We start from the raw sequence: 26,101 nt of genomic DNA, 5'->3' as shown, positions 1-26,101 counted from the left end.
AACCAAATCACTGCCAATATTTAGAAAATGCTAAGCTTAAAAATCTGTACTCTACAAACTGCAAATAGACATTAATCATTAAACTACAATTTTAACGATTAACAGCTATCGAAAATTCATTATTAACAACTATTTAAAAAGAGGCCTAAATTAGGCATTTTATACTTTACCTATTAAAAAAGTAGGCACATACATTAAAATGTACGATATAAACCATTAATGACCTAGATTACAAGTGGAGCGGAAAAATATTAGCGCTATTGAGATCTAACACCATTCAAGTTAAATCAATAGTGCTCTTTATTTTTGTGCTCATATTACAAGTTGAAAGTAAAATGGTAGCTCCCAAGTAAAAGCCTCAGGCGCGATAACATTTATAGGTTGGATAAATACTTCACCTAATAGACTTCTATTTGGTGTGTTGCAAAACGTAGCTCTTGGCTTTCGATCAAGCGTTAACTCAAAGGTGCGCTAATCCAAAGGTACACTAACGCAAACTTTGGTTTAGAAATAAATCTAAAAGTAAAATATATGTATTTCATTAAAATAAATGTTTCAAAAGTGCTTTAAAGAGATATGCTATAAGACAAAGTGTTGGATTTGGAAACACTCAAATGTGAACATATATATTTCTGTGTATTTGCATGTACATATGCATATATGTGTAAGTATGTGTACTTGTGTACATGTATATGCACACATACATACACATACAGTACAGGCAGTATGTACACGCACAATCCTACAGATACTGTATACATACAAACATACAAATGCACACATATACATATACATTTTTAAATCCTTCCAAATTCAACACCTTGTTATATATCATATCTCTTTAAAACACTTTTTATATATAGAAAATACATATATTTTACTTTTAAAACAGTATAGATTACAAGTGCTGCACAAACTGAATTAGCGTGTGTCGGGTTTGCGTGAGTGAAGACCTAGCATAAAGTGCAAGAGGTAGAAAAAAAATGTGCACCAAATACAACATAAATACATTAAAATAAAGTATTACACTCATATATACCCTATCTGATAAAAATATTCATATAAATATTAAAAGTTAAAAGTTACAATGTATATATATATATATATCTGATGAAGCGCATGTGCGCATACGCGAAACGCGTCAGGTGTTAATGTCTTGGCTTCACCTATGTACTAGCACTTTGCTATAAACTTGCTTTGAACTGACCTTGGATGAAGCATCGGCCTCTTTTTGTCCTCCTTTGGGGATCTTCTGTTCTCTCTCTCTCTCTCTATATATATATATATATATATATATTTATATATATATACACACAGTATATATATATAAATATAAATATATATATTTTGAAAAGAACATTAGCGATACCCGAAGTCCTAAAGATAGCTTGCATCGGGTTTCGCTCTCGTGCAAACAATTTACTTTCAACTTGTATTACACACCCCTGTTAAAAGTTTACTTTAAGCAAGCTTTGCACACGAGCAAAAAAAAATAAAAAATCTGCCCCAATGTATATATGTGTGTGAAATACTTTATTTTCATTTGTTTCCCATGTGTTTGGTTTTACTTTTATTGTAGCCCTAACAGTTTTAATTTTGGTCTAATTTTGTAGCGCTGTTATGTGTTGCGCTTAAGTGCAATGCATAACTGACCACTTACATCATGAAAAATGTTAAGATATTGAAAGTATTTAGAGCACACTTAAAAAATGTCAGCCAAGCTAACATTCTCTGCTAATTCTTTTTTTTACCATGGACTTCAATTGTAATATCAGGTTGTGTGCTATGTTTGTAAGGCTCTGCAATATTGATAGTTTCCCCTGAGCTATCAATAACACTCCACTTGTAATCCCTGCCTTTTTTTCTCCAATACTATTCCAGAAGAACAGTCTTTCAAAAGGGGCAATATATCACCCTTGATCAAAAATTTACTTTCTTACATTTAATATATATTAAATATATAGGCTTAAATGTCTGGAAGCATTAGTGTAGCTAAACTGTCCTCAAACAGACATAATATGTAAATATAAAAGTAAAAGTTAAAAATCTTAACTGTAACACTGCCCCACTGACCTTGCTCAAATAACATTTTATGCAGGTGACCAAAGGAAACCTTTATTAATTTTTTACTTTGACCAAATAAGATGTCAACAAATATAAGAAGCATGAGTTACATTTCCTAAGAGTTGCAAATGTGTGGCAAGATAATAGATTAGATTCACTGATAATTCAAATAACTCTCTAAAGAGACAGCCTGATGTGTATCTGATTTATTAATATTCTAGTGAATTTTCTTAGGATATATAGGATATTACATAGGAAGTGAGTATAGAAATATTCACCACAGAGGTCACTGAAGTAGGTGTGCATGCTTAGGAGCTTTTTATCACTGTTGTATTCTCATACAGTTGGAAGAAGAAGCAAGACACAAAATGGAGAAAGACAAAGAGGAATTGAGGGAAGCCAGAGCTTTGCTGACTGAAACCAGACGCCAGTGGAAACACTTCCAGGCTGAAATTGAGTCTTTGCAAGCACTGGTATTTATTTCAGATATTCCAGAATAATAGTCCATCAAATGTTTATTATTAAAATAGTGTTACACTGAAAAATTTGATAAAATTGCAGGTCTTACGGTTTTGTGTGCTAGATGCCCTAACAGCCTCTCTAATTCCTATGTTATTGTGCGTAACCTCACTTATTCTATTCTTTAATGGATGCTTTCTATAGAGTAGAACAGGAATTGGGGAGAGTTACAGATAATTACGTTGATTCATTCATTTAAAAAAAATAAAAGCCATGTTTTTCCTTTATACAGCAGATATTTATTGGTGTTCATTATATATCTGCACCAGTTGTTGCACAGTAAGGGCTAGATTACAAGTGAGGCGCTATCTTAAAGGGACATTGAACCCAAATTTTTTCTTTCACGATTCAGATAGAGCATGACATTTTAAGCAACTTTCTAATTTACTCCTATTATCAATTTTTCATCATTCTCTTGCTATCTTTATTTTAAAGGCAGGAATGTAGATCTTAGCAGCCAGCCCATTTTAGGTTCAGCACCATGGATAGCGCTTGCTTATTGGAGGATTACATTTACCCACCAATGAGCAAGCATAATCCAGGTTCTCAACCAAAAATGGGCTGGCTGCTATGCATCACATTCCTGCTTTTTAAATAAAGATAGCAAGAGAATGAAGAAAAATTGATAATAGGAGTAAATTAGAAAGTTGCTTAAAATTGCATTCTCTATCTGAATCATGAAAGAAATCATTTGGGTTTAGTGTCCCTTTAACGTGCAACATAAAGGGGAAAATTAGCCTGCATGTTAAATAACCAGCAATTACAAGTGGATGGATAATGCTACCATGATTAAATAATCATGGTAATCAATAATAAGTAAATGCTCACTTTTACACTTAGCGCTAGATATTATTAACCAGAGATCAGACTTCTGGTTAATAAAAAAAAATTACCTCAATTACCCTCAAAATAAAGAGGACAGTACATTAAGATGAAATATAAAGATGCACAAATCAGTTATAAGGGGTTAAAGTGAGGGGATGTGTTTTCACTATAAATATATAAATATATATATATATATATATATATATATATATATATATATATATATATGCATATGCTTATATACTATATACTGTATTTATGTGTCATTATGTATATATAAACATATTAGCAGTGTACATAAATATATATGTATATAAGCATATACATACAGTATATGTTTATTTATTGCTGCTCAATGCTGCACGATTTGCCCCCTGGGCTGCACTAGGTGTCTTGCTGTGGCTGCCAGCATGAAAATGAGGCTCATGAGCATTTGGCGCCGCAACTGCAATGTTGCGCTTACGCGAGCGTGATATTTGTACTCCACTCAGTAATACCAGTCAACGGAATATTGCAATATTGCTCTCCACTTGAAATATGTTTCTTGAGCGTTACAATTGTAATTATTGTTTTTCTGAGTTGCTTACAGTTAGCGTTTGAGGTGTGAAATATCATGTATTAGGCACCTCACACAACTATAGATGTTACTGGCAGGAAGTCCACTAATGAAACTTTGCATTTACAGGGGAAGCGATACTTAATAAATTTAGGACATAATATCACCTTAAAGGGACACTGAACCCAAATTTTTTCTTTCGTGATTCAGATATTGCATGCAATTTCAAGCAACTTTCTAATTTACTCCTATTATCAAATGTTCTTCCTTCTCTTGGTATATTTATTTGAAAAGTAAGAATGTACGTTTTTTGAACAATCTGGGTTGTTCTTGCTGATTGGTGGATAAATTCACCCACCAATAAACAAGTGCTGTCCAGAGTCTAAACCAAAAATTGTCTGGCTCCTTAGCTTAGATGCCTTCTTTTTTAAACAAAGATAGCAAGAGAACGATGAAATATTGATAATAGGAGTAAATAAGAAAGTTGTTTAAAATTGCTTACTCTATCTGAATCACAAAAAGAAAATTTTTGGGTTCAGTGTCCCTTTAAAACAGGGCACTTCAAGCAACCTCACAAGACTCTATGGGCTCCATTTATCAAGCTGCGGTAGCAGCTTCAGAGCCACAGCACTGAAGGCTTATTCAGAGCGAGCCTAAAACACTAGTTAAGTATCAGCAGTCTTAAAACCACTGCTACGTAACCTCTCTGTGACACTTATGGTGGTGGATTGCAATAATCCAGATTGTTTCATATTGGGATGATTGACAGCCCCCTCTTGTGCACAATTGGCCACACACAAGAAGGGGACGGCATTGCACAATTATGCAATGTTAAATGTGGGCAGCGTACTGCTGCCCACTCACTGCTAGGCTGGGTGGACAAGGTTCATGACAGCTACCCTCGTCTGCCCACTGCAAAACTGCTTCCATATAGTGCTCCAGACACATGCGTGATTATGAGCTTTTTTAACAAAAGATACAGAGGGCTCTTTTTAACAAGCTCCGTATGGAGCTTGATGGCCCCTGATTCACAAAGACCGCTGCTCCATAACTTGTCCGCCTGCTCTGAGCAGGCGGACAGACATCGCCACAATACAACCCAATCGAGTATGATTGGGTTGATTGACACACCCTGCTGGAGGCCCATTGGCCGCGAGTCTGCAGGGGGCGGCGTTGCACCAGCAGCTCCTGTGAGCTGCTGGTTGCAATGCTGAATATGGCGAGCGTATTGATTGCCGTATTCAGTGAGGTCTGGCAGACCTGATCCGCAGTGTCGGATCAGGTCGGCCAGACCTTGATAAATATGCCCCAGAGAATCTAGAAAATTTGATCATAGAAGTAAATTATAAAATTGTTTAAAATTGCATGCTCTATCTGAATCATGAAAGAAAAATTGGGGTTTCGTGTCCATTTAAGCATTGCTCTGTTTGTTTGTTTTTTAATGATTAAACTAGATACTAGAAATGTCACTCTGGATAGTATGATATTGTAAGACAGAAAATAACTAGATTCCAGTCTTGCAACAAAAAAACAATAATGCTTTTTCTACTTTGGTGCAAATCGTTGTCGTTAATCCAGTATGTTAATCTTTTCTTAAAAGGACATAAAAAGGTAATAATAAAATGCTTCCTAATAAATCTGGATTATTTAAAAAACATAACCCCAACATCAGTTGGAAACCCCCACCCTAATATCACGTTATTTAATTAACCCATCCACTGACAGAATCCCACCACAACCAAAATCCTTTAGATCAACTACTCCACTAACATCTCTGTGAAACCTACCACACATTTGTAGTACCACCAGGTACCACCAATAGGAAACTCTCTAAAAAGTCCACAATCCACCCACCTGGGACTCCTCCAGTCCTGGATAAAGTAGTTTAGACCCCTGCATATTATTATTAACCCCTAATCTGCCGCTCCGTAAACCGCCGCTACTTACATTATCCCTATGTACCCCTAATCTGCTGCCCCTAACACCGCCGACCCCTATATTATATTTATTAACCCCTAATCTGCCCCCCACAATGTCGCCTCCACCTGCCTACACTTATTAACCCCTAATCTGCCGAGCGGACCGCACCGCTATTATAATAAAGTTATTAACCCCTAATCCGCCTCACTAACCCTATAATAAATAGTATTAACCCCTAATCTGCCCTCCCTAACATCGCCGACACCTAACTTCAAACATTAACCCCTAATCTGCCGACTGGAGCTCACCGCTATTCTAATAAATGTATTAACCCCTAAAGCTAAGTCTAACCCTAACACTAACACCCCCCTAAGTTAAATATAATTTAAATCTAACAAAATTAATTAACTCTTATTAAATAAATTATTCCTATTTAAAGCTAAATACTTACCTGTAAAATAAACCCTAACATAGCTACAATATAAATTATAATTATATTATAGCTATTTTAGGATTTATATTTATTTTACAGGTAACTTTGTATTTATTTTAACCAGGTACAATAGCTATTAAATAGTTAAGAACTATTTAATAGCTAAAATAGTTAAAATAATTACAAATTTACCTGTAAAATAAATCCTAACCTAAGTTACAATTAAACCTAACACTACACTATCAATAAATAAATTAAATAAAATACCTACAATTACCTACAATTAAACCTAACACTACACTATCAATAAATTAATTAAATACAATATCTACAAATAAATACAATGAACTAAACTAACTAAAGTACAAAAAATAAAAAAGAACTAAGTTACAAAAAATAAAAAAATATTTACAAACATCAGAAAAATATTACAGCAATTTTAAACTAATTACACCTACTCTAAGCCCCCTAATAAAATAACAAAGACCCCCAAAATAAAAAAAATGCCCTACCCTATTCTAAATTAAGTTCAAAGTTCTTTTACCTTACCAGCCCTGAACAGGGCCCTTTGCGGGGGAAGGCCCCAAAGAATTCAGCTCTTTTGCCTGTAAAAAAAACACATAAAATACCCCCCCCCCAACATTACAACACACCACCCACATACCCCTAATCTAACCCAAACCCCCCTTAAATAAACCTAACACTAAGCCCCTGAAGATCTTCCTACCTTATCTTCACCATACCAGGTTCACCGATCGATCCAGAAGAGCTCCTCCGATGTCTTGATCCAAGCCCAAGCGGGGGGCTGAAGATGTCCATGATCCGGCTGAAGTCTTCATCCAAGCGGGAGCTGAAGAGGTCCATGATCCGGCTGAAGTCTTCATCCAAGCGGGAGCTGAAGAGGTCCATGATCCGGCTGAAGACTTCTATCAACGGCATCTTCAATCTTCTTTCTTCCGGATCCATGTTCATCCCGCCGACGCGGAACATCCATCTTCACCGACGACTTCCCGACGAATGAAGGTTCCTTTAAGGGACGTCATCCAAGATGGCATCCCTTGAATTCCGATTGGCTGATAGGATTCTATCAGCCAATCGGAATTAAGGTAAGAAAATTCTGATTGGCTGATGGAATCAGCCAATCAGAATCAAGTTCAATCCGATTAGCTGATTCAATCAGCCAATCAGATTGAGCTCGCATTCTATTGGATGTTCCGATCAGCCAATAGAATGCGAGCTCAATCTGATTGGCTGATTGAATCAGCCAATCGGATTGAACTTGATTCTGATTGGCTGATTCCATCAGCCAATCAGAATTTTCCTACCTTAATTCCGATTGGCTGATAGAATCCTATCAGCCAATCGGAATTCGAGGGACACCATCTTGGATGACGTCCCTTAAAGGAACCGTCATTCATCGGGAAGTCGTCGGAAGAAGAAGATGGGTCCTCGGTGGAGGTCTTCAAGATGGAGCCGGTCCTCATCGGATGAAGATAGAAGATGCCGCTTGGATCAAGATGGTTGCCGGTCCGGATCGCCTCTTCTTCCCGGATAGGATGAAGACTTTGGAGCCTCTACTGGACCTCTTCAGCCGCCGGATGATGGATGTCTAGCCCCCACTTGGGCTTGGATGAAGATTTTGGAGCCCGGACGGATCGGTGTGATACCCGGCGAGGTGAAGACAAGGTAGGAAGATCTTCAGGGTCTTAGTGTTAGGTTTATTTAAGGGGGGTTTGGGTTAGATTAGGGGTATGTGGGTGGTGGGTTGTAATGTTGGGGGGGGGTATTGTATGTTTTTTTTTACAGGCAAAAGAGCTGAATTCTTTGGGGCATGCCCCGCAAAGGGCCCTGTTCAGGGCTGGTAAGGTAAAAGAGCTTTGAACTTTTGTAATTTAGAATAGGGTAGGGCATTTTTTTATTTTGGGGGGCTTTGTTATTTTATTAGGGGGCTTAGAGTAGGTGTAATTAGTTTAAAATTGTTGTAATTTTTTTCTAATGTTTGTAAATATTTTTTTATTTTTTGTAACTTAGTTATTTTTTATTTTTTGTACTTTAGTTAGTTTATTTAATTGTATTTATTTGTAGGAATTGTATTTAATTTATTTATTGCTAGTGTAGTGTTAGGTTTAATTGTAGATAATTGTAGGTAGTTTATTTAATTAATTTATTGATAGTGTAGTGTTAGGTTTAATAGTAACTTAGGTTAGGATTTATTTTACAGGTAATTTTGTAATTATTTTAACTTTTTTAGCTATTAAATAGTTATTAACTATTTAATAGCTATTGTACCTGGTTAAAATAAATACAAAGTTACCTGTAAAATAAATATAAATCCTAAAATAGCTATAATATAATTTTTATTTATATTGTAGCTATATAAGGGCTTATTTTACAGGTAAGTATTTAGATTTAAATAGGAATAATTTATTTAATAAGAGTTAATTTATTTCGTTAGAATAAAATTATATTTAACTTAGGGGGGTGTTAGGGTTAAAATTAGCTTTAGGGGTTAAAAAATTTATTAGAGTAGCGGTGAGCTCCGATCGGCAGATTAGGGGTTAATAATATTTATTATAGGGTTATTGAGGCGGGAGTGAGGCGGATTAGGGGTTAATAACTTTATTATAGTAGCGGTGCAGTCCGCTCTGCAGATTAGGGGTTAATAAGTGTAGGCAGGTGGAGGCGACGTTGAGGGGTCGGCGGTGTTAGGGGCAGCAGATTAGGGGTACATAGGGATAACGTAGTTGGCGGCAGTGTACAGAGCGGAAGATTAGGGGTTAAAAAAATTTTTTAGAGTGGCGGCGATGTGGGGGGGCTTCGGTTTAGGGGTACATAGGTAGTTTATGGGTGTTAGTGTACTTTAGAGTACAGTAGTCAAGAGCTTTATAAACCGGCGTTAGCCCAGAGAGCTCTTAACTACTGACTTTTTTCTGCGGCTGGAGTTTTGTCGTTAGATTTCTAACGCTCACTTCAGAAACGACTCTAAATACCGGAGTTAGAAAGATCCCATTGAAAAGATAGGATACGTAATTGACGTAAGGAGATCTGCGGTATGGAAAAGTCGCGGCTGGAAAGTGAGCGTTAGACCCTTTCCTGACTGACTCCAAATACCGGCGGTAGCCTAAAACCAGCGTTAGGAGCCTCTAACGCTGGTTTTGATGGCTACCGCCAAACTCTAACGCCTAGATTTAGAGTTCTGCGGCCAAAGGGGTGCGTAGCTAACGCACCTTTTAAATACTGCTGGTATTGAGAGTTCACAGAATGGCTGCGTTAGGCTCCAAAAAAGGAGCGTAGAGCATATTTAACGCAACTTCAACTCTCGATACCAGCGGTGCTTACGGACGCGGCCAGCTTCAAAAACGTGCTCGTGCACGATTCCCCCATAGGAAACAATGGGGCTGTTTGAGCTAAAAAAAAACCTAACACCTGCAAAAAAGCCGCGTTCAGCTCCTAACGCAGCCCCATTGTTTGCTATGGGGAAACACTTCCTACGTCTGCACCTAACACTCTAACATGTACCCCGAGTCTAAACACCCCTAACCTTACACTTATTAACCCCTATTCTGCCGCCCCCGCTATCGCTGACCCCTGCATATTATTATTAACCCCTAATCTGCCGCTCCGTAAACCTCCGCTACTTACATTATCCCTATGTACCCCTAATCTGCTGCCCTAACATCGCCGACCTCTATATTATATTTATTAACCCCTAATCTGCTGCCCCCAACGTCGCCTCCACCTAACTACACTTATTAACCCCTAATCTGCCGACCTAATCTGTTCCGATCAGCCAATAGAATGCGAGCTCAATCTGATTGGCTGATTGGATCAGCCAATCAGATTGAACTTGATTCTGATTGGCTGATTTCATCAGCCAATCAGAATATTCCTACCTTAATTCCGATTGGCTGATAGAATCCTATCAGCCAATCGGAATTCGAGGGAAGCCATCTTGGATGACGTCATTTAAAGGAACCGTCATTCGTCGTCTAGTCGTCGGTTGAAGAGGATGTTCCGCGTCGGCTTGGAAGAAGATGGTTCCGCTCCGCTCCAGAAGAAAGAAGATTGAAGATGCGGCTTGATAGAAGACTTCATCCCGATGATGGACTTCCGACTTCAGCCCAATGATGGATTTCTTCAGCTGCCGATTGGATCCAGACTTCAGCCCGAGGATGGACGTCACTCTTCAGCCCCCCGCTTGGGCTTGGATCAACACTTCCGAGGACCGATCGGTGAACCTGGTATGGTGAAGATAAGGTAGGAAGATCTTCAGGGGCTTAGTGTTAGGTTTATTTAAGGGGGGTTTGGGTTAGATTAGGGGTATGTGGGTGGTGGGTTGTAATGTTGGGGGGGGTATTGTATGTGTTTTTTTTACAGGCAAAAGAGCTGAATTCTTTGGGGCATGCCCCGCAAAGGGCTGGTAAGGTAAAAGAGCTTTGAACTTTTTTAATTTAGAATAGGGTAGGGCATTTTTTTATTTTGGGGGGCTTTGTTATTTTATTAGGGGGCTTAGAGTAGGTGTAATTAGTTTAAAATTGTTGTAATATTTTTCTAATGTTTGTAAATATTTTTTTATTTTTTGTACTTTAGTTAGTTTATTTAATTGTATTTATTTGTAGATATTGTATTTAAATAATTTATTGATAGTGTAGTGTTAGGTTTAATTGTAGATAATTGTAGATATTGTATTTAAATAATTTATTGATAGTGTAGTGTTAGGTTTAATTGTAGATAATTGTTGGTATTTTATTTAATTAATTTATTGATAGTGTAGTGTTAGGTTTAATTGTAACTTAGGTTAGGATTTATTTTACAGGTAATTTTGTAATTATTTTAACTATTTTAGCTATTAAATAGTTCTTAACTATTTAATAGCTATTGTACCTGGTTAAAATAAATACAAAGTTGCCTGTAAAATAAATATAAATCCTAAAATAGCTATAATATAATTATAATTTATATTGTAGCTATATTAGGGTTTATTTTACAGGTAAGTATTTAGATTTAAATAGGAATAATTTATTTAATAAGAGTTAATTTATTTCGTTAGAATAAAATTATATTTAACTTAGGGGGGTGTTAGGGTTAGGGTTAAAATTAGCTTTAGGGGTTAAAAAATTTATTAGAGTAGCGGGGAGCTCCGATCGGCAGATTAGGGGTTAATACTTGAAGTTAGGTGTCGGCGATGTTAGGGAGGGCAGATTAGGGGTTAATACTATTTATTATAGGGTTATTGAGGCGGGAGTGAGGCGGATTAGGGGTTAGTAACTTTATTATAATAGCGGTGCGGTGCGCTCGGCAGATTAGGGGTTAATAAGTGTAGGCAGGTGGAGGCGACGTTGTGGGGGGCAGATTAGGGGTTAATAAATATAATATAGGGGTCGGCGGTGTTAGGGGCAGCAGATTAGGGGTGCATAAGTATAACGTAGGTGGCGGTCGGCAGATTAGGGGTTAAAAAAATGTAATCGAGTGGCGGCGATGTGGGGGGACCTCGGTTTAGGGGTACATATGTAGTTTATGGGTGTTAGTGTACTTTAGAGCACAGTAGTTAAGAGCTTTATAAACCGGCGTTAGCCCAGAAAGCTCTTAACTACTGACTTTTTTCTGCGGCTGGAGTTTTGTCGTTAGATTTCTAACGCTCACTTCAGCCACGACTCTAAATACCGGAGTTAGAAAGATCCCATTGAAAAGATAGGATACGCAAATGACTTAAGGGGATCTGCGGTATGGAAAAGTCGCGGCTGGAAAGTGAGCGTTAGACCCTTTCCTGACTGACTCCAAATACCGGCGGTAGGCTAAAACGAGCGATATGGAGCCTCTAACGCTGGTTTTCACGGCTACCGCCCAACTCTAAATCTAGGCCTAAATCTAGGCCTTGGTATCTTTATTTAGAAAAGCAAGAATGTAAGCTTAGAAGCCGGCCTATTTTTGGTTCAGGACCTGGGTAGTGCTTGCTGATTATTGTCTAAATTTAGCCACCAATCAGTAAGTGCTACTCAGGTGCTGAAACAAAAATGGGCCAGCTCCTAAGCATATATTCGTGCTTTTTCAAATAAAGATACCAAGAGAACACAGTGAAATTGATAATTGGAGTAAATTAGAAAGTTGCTTAGAATTGCATGCTTTATCTGAATCATAAAAGTTTACTTTTGACTAGACTATCTCTTTAAAGGAGCACCCATTCTTAAAATGTATATGCAAAAGGCATTAGCTTCCACACACTATTGTGAACATTGCATTTACTAGATTTGGTCCTGCATGCTTACAAATATTTGTTGTTACCATTCTTGACAAGACTTCTAAGACAGTATATTTTTTTACATTTTCTCTTTTGATGGCTTATTAATTTGCAACTAAATAATAAAGTTAATCAAATATCTTTGCTGATAATGTACAGTGAACCTGACAAAAAAAAAGTTTGATTTATGGCTGAAATTAAATAGTGTCATTAACTATTTGGCTGGAGTATTGGAGTATAATTAATTATCTTCTGAGGTTTACAGAATATTTTTTTTAATGTGATTGCAAACAAAATAATGGGAAATCTGTTGGTATTTACTCATCACTGTAAAGGAGAAAAAATAAAATAAAATAAGTCACTGATATGAATTTTCTATGAAACTTTCTGCTGTCTTAAAGGAAAGAAGTTTGAAATACAACCTGCATGCTACCAAACTTCAGCACCAGAAGCAACTTGAGAATTTATCTGCTGTCATTGCGGATTTAGAAAAAGAGCTCAAGGAAGTTAGAAAAGGGGTAAGGACGCAGCTCCAAAAACACACAAAGCTGTTGAACACCAACATGAAACTGGAACAAGAAATCTCAGCGTATCGCAGACTGCTTGAAAATGAAGAAAACAGGTATTCTTTCCAAGCAAGAATGTTCTGAATTGTAGGACAAAACGTTCAATATTAGAATGTCATTGTGTAAGTGTGAAATTTCTAAATAAAGAATATAAAGTGCTGCTTACATTAAAAGCAATTCTCATTAGACATCATAAATATTGGCTGTTGCTTTGCAAGATTCTGGTAATGACACTAATAACAATGCAATGAGCAAATACATTGTTATACATGACATTATAGTCTACAAGACACCCATAGCTGGCATTTTACTATGAGTTGAAACAAAAAAAGAACATCCTGTGACAAAATAAGTTAAGCAAACTAAGTTTTAATCCCACTAAAAATGTGCTGTCCTCAACTGCTTGAATGTGTATTTCTCAAGCTAAGCCAGACACAACATAAAATCATGCCATTTCTCCTGCTAATAATTATTAAGTGCTTCCCCAACAAAAGCAAGCACCTGGCCAACATGTTACATGAGGACTAACCAACCATCTAGGGAGGGAGTGTGGGAGATTCTCCTGGCTCATTCAGCCCCTGATTAGTTTATCGCTTCCACTGACTCCAACACCTTTTAAAATCTTACAGCCCTGATCCATTTCTGACCCCACTCTACCACATTGCATTAAAAGATAAGTGTGTAACACATCTGTAGATTTTACTGGGTAACTTTTTTTTCTTTTCTTAAATTATTGCACAGACTCAGGGGGCATGGTGCTCTGTGTACTAATAAGGGTGTGTCTATTAAAAAGGATAATTCAGCAGTATATTTTCATTATTTTATTTGTAACATTTGTTTGCAACCATGCTTGTCTAGGTTATTTGGGACTTCAAGACATCAAGCATCCAAACCATCTACAAGCAAGATCAATTTTATCTTGCCAAATGGTTAGTATTTAAGCAAACATTGTTTAAAGTTCAATAAAATGTACTGTTTGTGGAAGTTTCCCATCTAAAGTAAAAATGACTACAAAATTAATACTTAAAGGGACACTGTACCCAAATTTTTTATTTCGTGATTCAGATAGAGCATGACATTTTAAGCAACTTTCTAATTTACTCCTGTTATCAAATTTTCTTCATTCTCTTGGTATCTTTATTTGAAATGCAAGAAAGTAAGTTTAGATGCCGGACCATTTTTGGTGATCAACCTGGGTTGTTCTTGCTGATTGGTGGATAAACTCATCCACCAATAAAAAAGTGCTGTCCAGAGTTCTGAATAAAAAAAAAAGCTTAGATGTTGTCTTTTTAAAATAAAGATAGCAAGAGAACAAAGAAAAATTGATAATAGGAATAAATTAGAAAGTGGCTTAAAAGTGCATGCTCTATCTGAATCATAAAAGAAAAAAATTGGGTTCAGTGCCATTATCATTTCCTACATACAAAATATATATTTTTACATTATAAAAAGTTAATTTGATTTTAAAGCTTTTGACTAATTGTAATACAAAATGTCTCATTTTCTCTAGTGTGATTGATGTATGCAGTATATAGGAATTACCACAAGATGGCTAAAATATATGGGCTAGATTACCAGTGAAATGCTAATTTAATGTGCTCCCTTAAAGGGGCACATTTGGCCATTTACGCACACAAGTCAAATAATCGGCCATTACAAGTGGCTGGTTAATGAGTATGAGCATCTTTATTTATTTATTTTTTAAAACTGCACAAAGCAGTTTTAAGGACTGAAAAGTGCCTTTACATTTCAGTATATGAGGACTGTGATTTCAGATTCAGCACTGCAGAATCTGTTGGCACTTTATAAATAAAGAATAATAATATTAATAATAATAATAATATATGTATATTTATATATATATATATATATATATATATATATATATATATATATATATATATATATATATATATACACAAATAAACACAAATATATATATATATATATAAGCATATACATACAGTGGGGCAAAAAAGTATTTAGTCAGCCACCAATTGCGCAACTTCTCCCACTTAAGAAGATGAGAGAGGCCTGTAATTTTCATCATAGGTATACCTCAACTATGAGAGACAAAATGTGGAAACAAATCCAGACAATCACATTGTCTGATTTGGAAAGAATTTATTTGCAAATTATGGTGGAAAATAAGTATTTGGTCACCTACAAACAAGCAAGATGTCCGGCTCTCACAGACCTGTATCTTCTTCTTTAAGAGGCTCCTCTGTCCTCCACTCATTACCTGTATTAATGGCACCTGTTTGAACTTGTTATCAGTATAAAAGACACCTGTCCATAACCTCAAACAGTCACACTCCAAACTCCACTATGGTGAAGACCAAAGAGCTGTCGAAGGACACCAGAAAAAAAATTGTAGACCTGCACCAGGCTGGGAAGACTGAATCTGCAATAGGCAAGCAGCTTGGTGTGAAGAAATCAACTGTGGGAGCAATAATTAGAAAAAGACATACAAGACCACTGATAATCTCCCTCGATCTGGGGCTCCACGCAAGATCTTACCCCGTGGGGTCAAAATGATCACAAGAACGGTGAGCAAACATCCCATAACCACACGGGGGGACCTAGTGAATGACCTGCAGAGAGTTGGGACCAACGCAACAAAGGGTACCATCAGTAACACACTACGCTGCCAGGGACTCAGATCCTGCAGTGCCAGATGTGTCCCCCTGCTTAAGCCAGTACATGTCTGGGCCGTCTGAAGTATGCTAGAGAGCATTTGGATGATCTAGAAGTGGATTGGGAGAATGTCATATGGTCAGTAAAACTGTTTGGTAGAAACACAACTCGTCATGTTTGGAGGAGAGAAAATGCTGAGTTGCAACCAAAGAACACCATACCTACTGTGAAGCATGGGGGTGGCAATATCATGCTTTGGGGCTGCTTCTCTGCAAAGGGAACAGGGTGACTGATCCATGTACATGAAAGAATGAATGGGGCCATGTATCGTGAGATTTTGAGTGCAAACCTCCTTCCATCAGCAAGGGCATTGAAGATGAAACGTGGCTGGGTCTTTCAGCATGACAATGATTCCAAACACACCGCCCGGGCAATGAAGGAGTGGCTTCGTAAGAAGCATTTCAAGGTCCTGGAGTGGCCTAGCCAGTCTCCAGATCTCAACCCCATAGAAAACCTTTGGAGGGAGTTGAAAGTCTGTGTTGCCCAGCGACAGCCCCAAAACATCACTGCTCTAGAGGAGATCTGCATGCAGGAATGGGCCAACATACCAGCAACAGTGTGTGACAACCTTGTGAAAACTTACAGAAAACGTTTGACCTCTGTCATTGCCAACAAAGGATATATAACAAAGTATTGAGATGAACTTTTGATATTGACCAAATACTTATTTTCCACCATAATATGCAAATAAATTATTTCCAAATCAGACAATGTGATTGTCTGGATTTGTTTCCACATTTTGTCTCTCATAGTTGAGGTATACCTATGATGAAAATTACAGGCCTCTCTCATATTCTTAAGTGGGAGAACTTGCACAATTGGTGGCTGACTAAATACTTTTTTGCCCCACTGTATATATTTGCATTTTTCTGCCCAACGCTGCATGACTTACCCCATTTGCTGAGCTAGGTTCTTTGCCTTGTCTATCGGCATCAGAAAGAGGCTCCCATTGGAGCCTATGGAAAAGCACTCTCGTGAGCGCAAAACTCCAATGCAATGTGAATGCAAGATCGCGTTTGAATTTTGCTTTACTTGTAATACCAGTGCACATTTGCGTGTGCCAGTATTACTATGCAGAGCACAAATATCGCACTCGTGAAAGTGCAATTTTGCGCTCCACTCTTAATCTAGACCAATATATTTCCTTATATACAGTGAGCGCTTAATGAATCCAGTTGTGAATTTCCTTTGAATTTTTTTATTTTTTATTTAAAATGTGTAGATGCCATGAGAGAGTAAACAATATAATGTCATTTATTTTGCCCTTTTCTCTTAGCAGATGTCATGTAATTCCAATTTGTATTCTATTTGGAATGTTAATATATCTGATGGGTAATTATTTTTCATTGCTGGTTACATATGCATTGGGTATGGTGAAGCTAAATAGGACAGATAACTTCTGTCTCTAACATACATCATAGAAAAAACAATAATCAAGTAAAATGTAGAGTTGCAATATGCTAAGTCAGATAATAATACTTTACTATCTACTTTAATTGCTTGGTATTCTTTTGTTAAAAAGCATACCTAAGTTCCTTCTGGGTGCGGTCCAATTATTGGTGGCTACACACATATGCCTCTTGTGATTGGCTCAATAATTGTTTTCATCTGGGTCCCAGTAGGGCATAGCTGCCCTGCAGCTGACTTTAACTACGTGTTAACTCTTTATGTAAACAATAGGGCAATACTGAAAAGCTCTAATACATTACAGGTAAAAATCTTCAAATCATTAATTCCAAAATTCATAATAATTCTGAAATCCAGACTTTATCATTTTTTTTTTCTATAAAATGAAATTTTTGAAAAATACAATTTTCCCTGCCAGTAAATCATAATCTTCTGTGTCTTTGGTTTGGTTTGTGTGCTCTAAAATACTAATTCTAGTTTATATATTTTTTTTAAAACAATACCTATTACCTTTCTGATTACAGAACTGTGTTATCTTGCTGATGGTCACAAAACCAAAAAGAGAACAGTGCAGGTCTGAGTGATCACTATACAGGCTCACTATATAGTATTAATGCTGTTCCCATATGTAGCATATAAAAGCCCTGCTATGCTGGTGTAAATACACACTAATATGTATACGTATTATTGTACTGGACTTCAAGTGCTCATATCCATAGGATACTGTACTGATCAAAAATGTTGTAAAATATATCTTGAACTGCAATCCAATGCAACATATATATCAGAGGTTACCTGTATCCTGTAACGATATCCAGATAAAGGAGCACTAAATAGAAGCTGTAGTCCATGTCAGCTCAGGAACCATGCTAGTACCTCCCAACCTCCTGCTGCGGCTTGAACTGGAAGTGTGTCATAGAAGTACGTTCAGCGGTGATGGAGTCAGAGGTTGTAGAAACATTCAAAGTAGATCTGTGGGGAAGACACAGAAGAGGGAACAGAGCGAAGACTTGCACTCACTTACCACCTCTCAAACCATCATGGGTATACCGCCACCATTGGACCAAAACGCCAACGCCTTCCTGGATTCCTGCTGTCGTGTACACTACACGTGATCTCTCGGACGTAGCCACAACACACCTCTCGCTCGAAACAAGTCAGTGGTAGGTTGGGAAACATACTTCACGGAGCCAGTCCAATAGGGAACCAGTGCCACAAATATATGAGGAATGCTACTACCGAGCAGGCAAAAAACATAAATGATCCAAAAAAATGAAAAACGGTAGCAGCAACTTGGGCAAAAAGTTAAATCTTTAATGATAATCCATTTAAAATTATGTATTCCAAGGAGGAAAGGTAAATGAAGAAAAACAGTGCATGGATACAAACAGACAGTATACGCGTTTCGGCGTGAGCCGTAATCACTACTGATCAGTAGTGATTACGGCTCATGCCAAAACGCGTATACTGACTGTTTGTATCCGTGCACTGTTTTTCTTCATTTACCTTTCCTCCTTGGAATACATCATTTAAAAAGGATTATCATTAAAGATTTAACTTTTTACCCAAGTTGCTGCTACCGTTTTTCGTTTTTTGGATCATTTATCTTTCTGATGGTACTATGTATAAAAAAGTATTAAACATTACATAAAACTACCTTTAGGTTGAATGTATAGCTGTATGATGTAAACATTGCCTAAATGACATAATATATTGGTGTTTACATTTGGTCCCATCCCTTCTCCAAGCTGTCCCATTTTACAGATACAACTTTTACAGACTTTTCCGAAAATCAAACCTTTTCCAGTTTGGATAAAGGGTTGTCTTCCTTAATTACTTCACTTGTATGTCCCTTTTAATCAATAATTTCTTCATTTATTCAATACTACTAGTTGGTAAGCCTGCCTAGAGGGCAGTCAACCTAGTCCCTATGAAAATAAAAAAGCCCCACTAAAATAAAAACACCCCCTAATCTAATGCTAAACTACCAATAGACCTTAAAATGGCTTTTTGTAGGGCATTGCCTTAAGTTAAACAGCTCTTTTGCAGTTACAAAAAAATCTAAGTCCCCACTAACAGTAAAACCAACCACCCACCAAACCCCCCAAAATAAATAAACCTAACACTAAAAACCTAAACTGCCCATTGAATTTGAAGAATCAAATCAGCCAATAGGAATTCAAGGGACGCCATCTTTAATCGCGTAGGTTTTTTTAAAAAAAATGTTTTGTTTTTTTTAGATTAGGGTTATGGGCACTTCTTAACAGAGTTGAATGCCCTTTTAAGGGCAGCAAAAGAGCTAAATGCCCTCTTTAAAGGCAATGCCCATACAAATGCCCTTTTCAGGACTATGGGTAGTTTAGTTTTTTTAGTGTTAGGTTTATTTATTTTGGGGGGTGGTGGGTTTTACTGTTAGGGGGGACTTTGAAATATTTGTAACTGTAAAAGAGCTGTTTAACTTATGCCCTGCAAAAAGCACTTTTAAGGGCTATTGGTAGTTTAGCATTAGATTAGGGGGTGTTTTTATTTGGGGGGGTTATTTTCATAGGGATTAGGTCTACTTTTTTTTATTTTTGATAATTTGTTTATTTTCTGTAATTTTAGACTTCTTTATTTTTTGTAATTTTAGTTTAATTTAAACTTAGTTTTTTTTATTTTTAAAGTTATTTAAGGTTTTTTATTTTAATTGTAATTTTGTATTTTTAATTTAGGTAATTGGGTTTAATTTGGGTGGTGTTAGGTTAGGGGGTGTTAGGTAAGGGGCTTAGTAATTTAATTAGTTATTTGCGTTGTGGGTTTTGGCAGTTTAAGAGGTTAATAGGGTAATTAGGTTTATTGTGATGTGGGTGTTTTGCGGTTTAGGGGTTAATAGGGTAATTAGGTTTAATGCAATGTGGGGGTTTGGCGGTTTAGGGGTTAATAGGGTCATTAGGTTTATTGCGATGTGACGTTTAAGGGATTAATATGTTAGGTTATTCGCGGATTAGGGGTTAATTACTTTACTATTTCGCGCTGTGTGGGTTTGCTGTTTAGGTGTTAATACTTCGTGTGGGAAGTTATTTTTTTTTTTGTTATACTTCGTGCGGGCGGTGTTTTTTTTTTTTTTTTAAATGCTCCATTTACCTTCGATGCGTCCCAGTGGATTCCGAAAATGGCAGGGTGGTGATAGAATATTATATATTATATTAATTATATTGTCCATAATAATTTTTGCACATAACTTGTCATATACTTAAAGTATACATACACTTAATTATTATTTAAATATATGCATATATATACTCTCACCTGTTCTGGCAAAATAAATATCATTGTTGATAAATAGAAAAAATCAAATCAAATAAAGTTAACATAATAAAGTAATGCAATAATTGTTTACGCTGGTATTATATACAAGAGTTCAAGCTATATAATTCATTAGAAACTTCCATGTTTGCTATGTTGATTATTTAAATGCATACACTGTAACGAACACACCAATAGTAGAGTGACATGAAAATGCTCTAAGCATATGATAGTTATTGTGCAGTGTGATAGTTATTTATATGTAAAGAGGAATGATACATCATCCTCTCTATGTCAACTATCTACTGTATGAATCATTAACACACAAGGCACCATTAGCACATTATGCAAAATAAATGCAAATAAGTAGTATTCAGTTAGGATGTCTAATACTTTATAATGATGTTGACACTTGAATTATATTTTTTTTAAATTCACTCCCAATAATTAATCAAATCATACTCCACATTTAAGCCTAGCCTAATAAATGCACTGCTTCTCAATGTTTTTCAATAGCAGTCACATGACTGGAAAAAAGGTTGTTATTCTGAAACTGTGTAAATTGAACCATTGTAAAACAAGGGTCACTTGTACTGTATGTAAGTACATTGGAGCACTTGGCAGTCAAGTAGATGAAAACATGTAACAGCATATTTATGTATATATAAGTATAAAGTGTTATACTGTGTATTTACTTTAACCCTTTAACCTAAATGGATGTATATATAAGTCATGCGGTACTTTGCCTATCGTACCACATGACATATATATATGTCTGAGCTGCAGGAAGCTCCAGCAGTCTCGGCTGTTGACAGTGACAGCTGTCACACTGTGTGTGTAACCGTCTGTAATGATCATCTGCTGGTGCTGGCGGAAGGTGTGGGAGGGAAAATATGAGACAAGTGGGCAGACCAGCAGCAGAGGGGATAGGGAGTGGGATGGCTCGACACTGCAGAAAAATAAATAAAGCAAGAGGGAGGGATGGGGAGCTAAGCTACAGAAAAAAAAAGGCGGGCTGGGGAGCCCTAGACAACGATCGCCGGAGCGGAAAACACAACACTACGGACAATGTAAAATAAAATACAAAAAAATAGTTATTTTATTGGTACTGGCAGAAAGTAGTAGTGAGAGGGGGAGAATTAGAGAGCTATTTGGTAAGATCAGGAAGGTGGGAGGATCACAACATTGCAGGAAAAAAAATTAATAATAATAATAATAAAAAAAAAAAAAAAAAGCTGCACACTGCCAGTACCTAATATGATGGTGACCAGTGGGAGTTGAGGGAGAGAAGAGAGCTCAGGTAGGGATCAGATAGTTGGAAGTGTCAGGTGGGAGGGTAATCTCTACACTTAAAGGGGCAGTAAACCTAAACAATAATGTTATATAATTCTGCACATAGTGCAGAACTATATAACATTAATTTAAGGCTTCTGAAAAGAACAGAACAGAGCCAGGAGCAGCGTTCTACAAATTTCTACTTTGGCATTAAAACAAATTCAAATACTTTGAAGTATAAAGTTGGCACTAAATTAATGTTATATAGAACTGCACTATGTGCAGAATTATATAACATTATTGTTTAGGTTTACTGCCCCTTTAAGCTAATATTAACCTTACAAGCTACCTGATTAACCCTTTCACTGCTGGGAATAATAGAAGTGTGATGCACAGCTGCAATTAGCTGTATTCTAATTACGAAAAAGCAGTAGCAAAGCCCTGTATGTTTGCTATTTCTGAACAAAGGGGATCACAGAGAAGCTTTTACAATAATTTGTGCCATGATTGCACAAGCTGTTTGTAAATAATTTCAGTGAGAAACCCAAAGTTTGTGAAAAAGTTAACAATTTTATTTATATGATTTCATTTGGCTATAAAATCGTGGCATGAACTATACCAAAATGAGCCTAGATCAATACATTGGGTTGTCTACTTAAAAAAATATATATATATATATATATTTCTGTTTAAAGGGATAGTAAATTTTATTATTAATGAAATTTACAAAATGTTTATTTCATGTTTTATAAACAATTTGCATATTTTTTTACATTATTATATATTCATTATTTTTGTATTATACAATTCCTGTCAATTACTTCATTGGCTCCGCCCATCAATGTAGCTTCTCAGCACTTTATAAACATGTACAGCAGTGCCACCTGCTGTGCACATCTCTATTAGAGCTATTCCAATAAATGTGCCCTGGAGGAGAGCCTGAACGGAGGGGTATGTGACCTCCCCTGCAGGCAAATGGAGCAGTCTGGGGGCGGAGATGTGTGGATCCCGGTATTTAGGGCTGTGACTATTGAGGTCTTCATCTTGTGCCCCTGCAATCGCAAGGCGAAATTGACAGGTGCAGCTTGCAATTGCAGTGATCCGAGGTGGAGGACCTGTTAGTGGAGGTGTGGAGGGTAGCAGCGGATAGAGGCATGGTATTTAGAGCTGTGATGATTTAGGTCTCCATCTTGTGTCCCTGCAATCGCAAGGCGAAATTGACAGGTGCAGCTTGTGATTGCAGTGATCCGAAATGGAAGACCTGTTAGCGGAGGTGCGGAGGGTAGTAGCGGATAGAGGCACGGCTTGGCTAAAAGATTATTTAGCCGCAGTCAACCTCGCCGGAAACCTGGTTGAGGTGAATGAGGGTGGGAGCAGAAGTGGTCTAGGCCCCCGGATCAGCTGTCCCTGGATGGGAGAGGAGGCAGGAGCAGTGGTAATGGCGATGGGCAGGGGCAGATGGAGAAGAGGCCCATGCGCCGGAGGGAGAGCAGCCACGGAGGAGCGTAGGCCCAGGAGCCTGAGGAGGGGCATGCAGCAGGACCAGAGTTGCGGCAAGTAAGGGTGCTGTGGTTGGTGAGCTGGGCCTTGATCTGCAGGGATGGCACAGGCCGGGAGAAAGCATCATCTGTGATCCAGGAGGGGGAGGCGGCAGGGGTGGGTGCACCCCAGGCTCACAGGTTGCGGGACCAGCTGCAGGAGAGAGGAGCAGCAAGGAGATAAGGGGGAATAGGTGGGAAAGGTAGAAGGAGGGTGGATTATGCAGGGATGGGAGGGGAGAGGGAGAGAGACATGGCAGCGCAAGGGGTAGTTATGCGGAGTAGTATGCAGCGGCAGCACAGAAGGGGAATTGCTGCGAGGGGCTTGGCACGTGAAGGGGAAGCAGTTAGTGGGGGTAGGGGGGCAGAAGAGGAAGGCGGGTAAGGTAGAACATAAGATTACTGGAAGGGGGAAGGAGCAGGGTAAGAGGGCAGGAAAGGGGGGGGGAGCATAAGGGGGGAGTGGTTCCGCTGGGGAGGGCTAATGTGACATGTATATTTCCCGCAGGTGAGGGGAGTGAGCCAGTGGAGCAGGTGGGCGGTGGGGCAGAAGTTTCTGCTGAAGCTGATGTGAAGGACCTGGATAGATTATTACTATAGTGACCTGGAGGCAGAGGATCCAGGGGAGGGGACATCATCGGGTCCGGTGGAAACATGGCAGGTAGGGGACCTGGCTGCTTTGGAGCATTTTCTCTGGACATGGGTGCCGGGGCAGGTTGGGCAGGAGGAGAGGCATGGGAGGGAGGTAGCTAGGTTATGGTCTGTGGCTAGGGATGGTAGTGTTAGGAGAGGCGGAGGGGGGGGACAGGACAGGGTTTTCACTGTCTCCATTCTGCAGATACGTCCACAGGGGAGGGACTCCCTGGTGCGCCACAGTCCCCGGAGGTCTGGAGCTGGACGGCGGCAGGAGAGGTCTCGCTCGCCTAGGGAGAGAGGCATCGGGTCGTGAGGCAATCCCCAACGTGGGGGAGGTTGGAGAGGGCGGCAGACAGGAGCGGCAGAAGGAGAAGGTTGAGATCCCTGACACAAAGGAGTAGTGCGAATAGGCCTAGGGAGAAGAAGTGGAGGGGCAACCGGAGGTCAGGGTGGCGGATCTGGAGGAGGTGGAGCTACAACGGCACCCAGGATGGCAGGTGAGGGTGCTATTAACACTGTAGGAGTGACTGGAAGTGAGCATGGAATAAGGGGGGAAGGAATTGCTGGCAAGCTTTGAGAAGCAGTTGGCGGGACAGCAAGGAAATGTAGTGGCAGCATGGAATGTAGGGACAGGAGCAGGGGTTCACGGGATGGGGGCAGGGGGTCCCAGCCAGGGGTTAGGGGGGCTGCCGGGGATCCTGGCCAGTGGAAGCGGGGGGGCAGTGTTCTGAAAGTGGCAGAGAGTGCGCTTAAGAGGCCATGCTTGTGCTCCATCGGTCCACTGGGGATTCATCTAAATCAGGAGGTGAAGGAGAAAATATGGAAGAGAGAATTCTTGGAAATATTTTCTGTACTCCCACTGGAGCAGGTCTTGGAGATCAAAGAAGACACGAAATGCGACAAGGAGAAGAAGGAAGAAGACGAAAGGAAGAAGAGGTACCGGAAGTTACCAAAGACACTGTCAAATTGGTCGAAGGCGTTCTGCATTTTGATGGCTGTGATTGGGGAGAAGTTCCCGGATCAGTGCTCTGCGTTGTTTTGTTACTACGACAAAATTACGGGGGCATACCGGACATATGGGGGGTTAGCATGGTGGTGGTATGACAAGCAGTCTTGTCAGCGGCTCGCAGTGCAGCCAGAAATGAGGTGGGATGATAGGGATATGGTTGGAGTTGATGACTCCACTGCATGGTTCCTTTCCTGTCTCAAGTGGAGTGGGGGGGACAGCCAGCGGTGCTGATGGGGGGAACATGAGTGGGGGAGCAGCTGTGGCCATTAGAAAAGGCCTTTGCTTCCAGTCCAACAAAGGGCAGTGTAAGTTTGGAAGTGGATGTAAGTACAAGCATGCGTGCTCGGGATGTGAAGGGAGTCATCCCTGGGCCAGATGCTTTAAGAAGGGGAACGGAGGTGGGAAAGGAGGGGAGGCTACTTCTAAGGGCCAGGACCCCAGTGAATGTAAGAAAGACGGTGCCCAGGTTAGAGCAGTTTTCTAAGGTCAGGGAAAAGGCAGGTGATGCGGAACTTATTCTTACAGGTTTTAGTTCGGGTTTTTGGATTCCGTTTGTGGAAGGGGGGGAGGTAAAGGTTTCGGGTAATTTAAAGTCGGCCAGAGAGTTCCCAGAGATTGTTCAATGGAAACTAGACAAAGAAGTTGCATTGGGGCGAATGGCAGGCCCCTTTTTGTTTCCTTCAATGAGGAACCTAAGAGTGTCCCCATTGGGGGTGGTGCCCAAGAAGGTCGCGGGACAATTTTGCATGATCCATCACTTGTCTTACCTGAAGGGGACGTTGGTTAATGATGGGATTGATCCAGATGTGGCGGTGGTGCGGTATGCTTCTTTTGACAAGGCGGTGGGTCTGGTGAGGGAGGCAGGAAAAGGGGCATTGTTGGGGAAAGTGGACGTGGAGGCGGCCTTTCGGCTGTTACCTGTGCATCCAGTGTGCCATCATTTGCTGGGGTGTTTTTTCCGGGGAGCCTTTTATGTGGATTTGTGTCTGCCGATGGGGTGTTCCATTTCCTGTGCATACTTCGAGAAGTTTAGTGCTTTTGTAGAGTGGGTGGTGCGTCGGGTCTCTGGTTTGTCATTGATTGTCCATTATTTGGATGATTTTCTGTTTGTAGAAAGGGCAGGGAGCACGGAT

General features: G+C 39.0%; 1 protein-coding gene across 1 annotated transcript in view; it reads left to right on the top strand.

The window, feature by feature from the left end:
• KRT222 (keratin 222) overlaps positions 1–26,101 on the top strand; it is a 161,809-nt gene that overhangs the window by 109,965 nt on the left and 25,743 nt on the right. The window contains exons 6-8 of the mRNA XM_053698477.1: positions 2,409–2,537; positions 12,957–13,177; positions 13,980–14,050. Coding sequence (XP_053554452.1) covers positions 2,409–2,537; positions 12,957–13,177; positions 13,980–14,050 — 421 coding nt within the window. The remainder of the gene's footprint in view (positions 1–2,408; positions 2,538–12,956; positions 13,178–13,979; positions 14,051–26,101) is intronic.

This window comes from Bombina bombina, chromosome 1 (genome assembly GCF_027579735.1).
Source record: "Bombina bombina isolate aBomBom1 chromosome 1, aBomBom1.pri, whole genome shotgun sequence".
Taxonomy (NCBI): Eukaryota; Metazoa; Chordata; class Amphibia; order Anura; family Bombinatoridae; genus Bombina; species Bombina bombina.
Note: the sequence above shows the minus strand (reverse complement) of the source record. Positions and strands in the feature narration are given on the sequence as shown.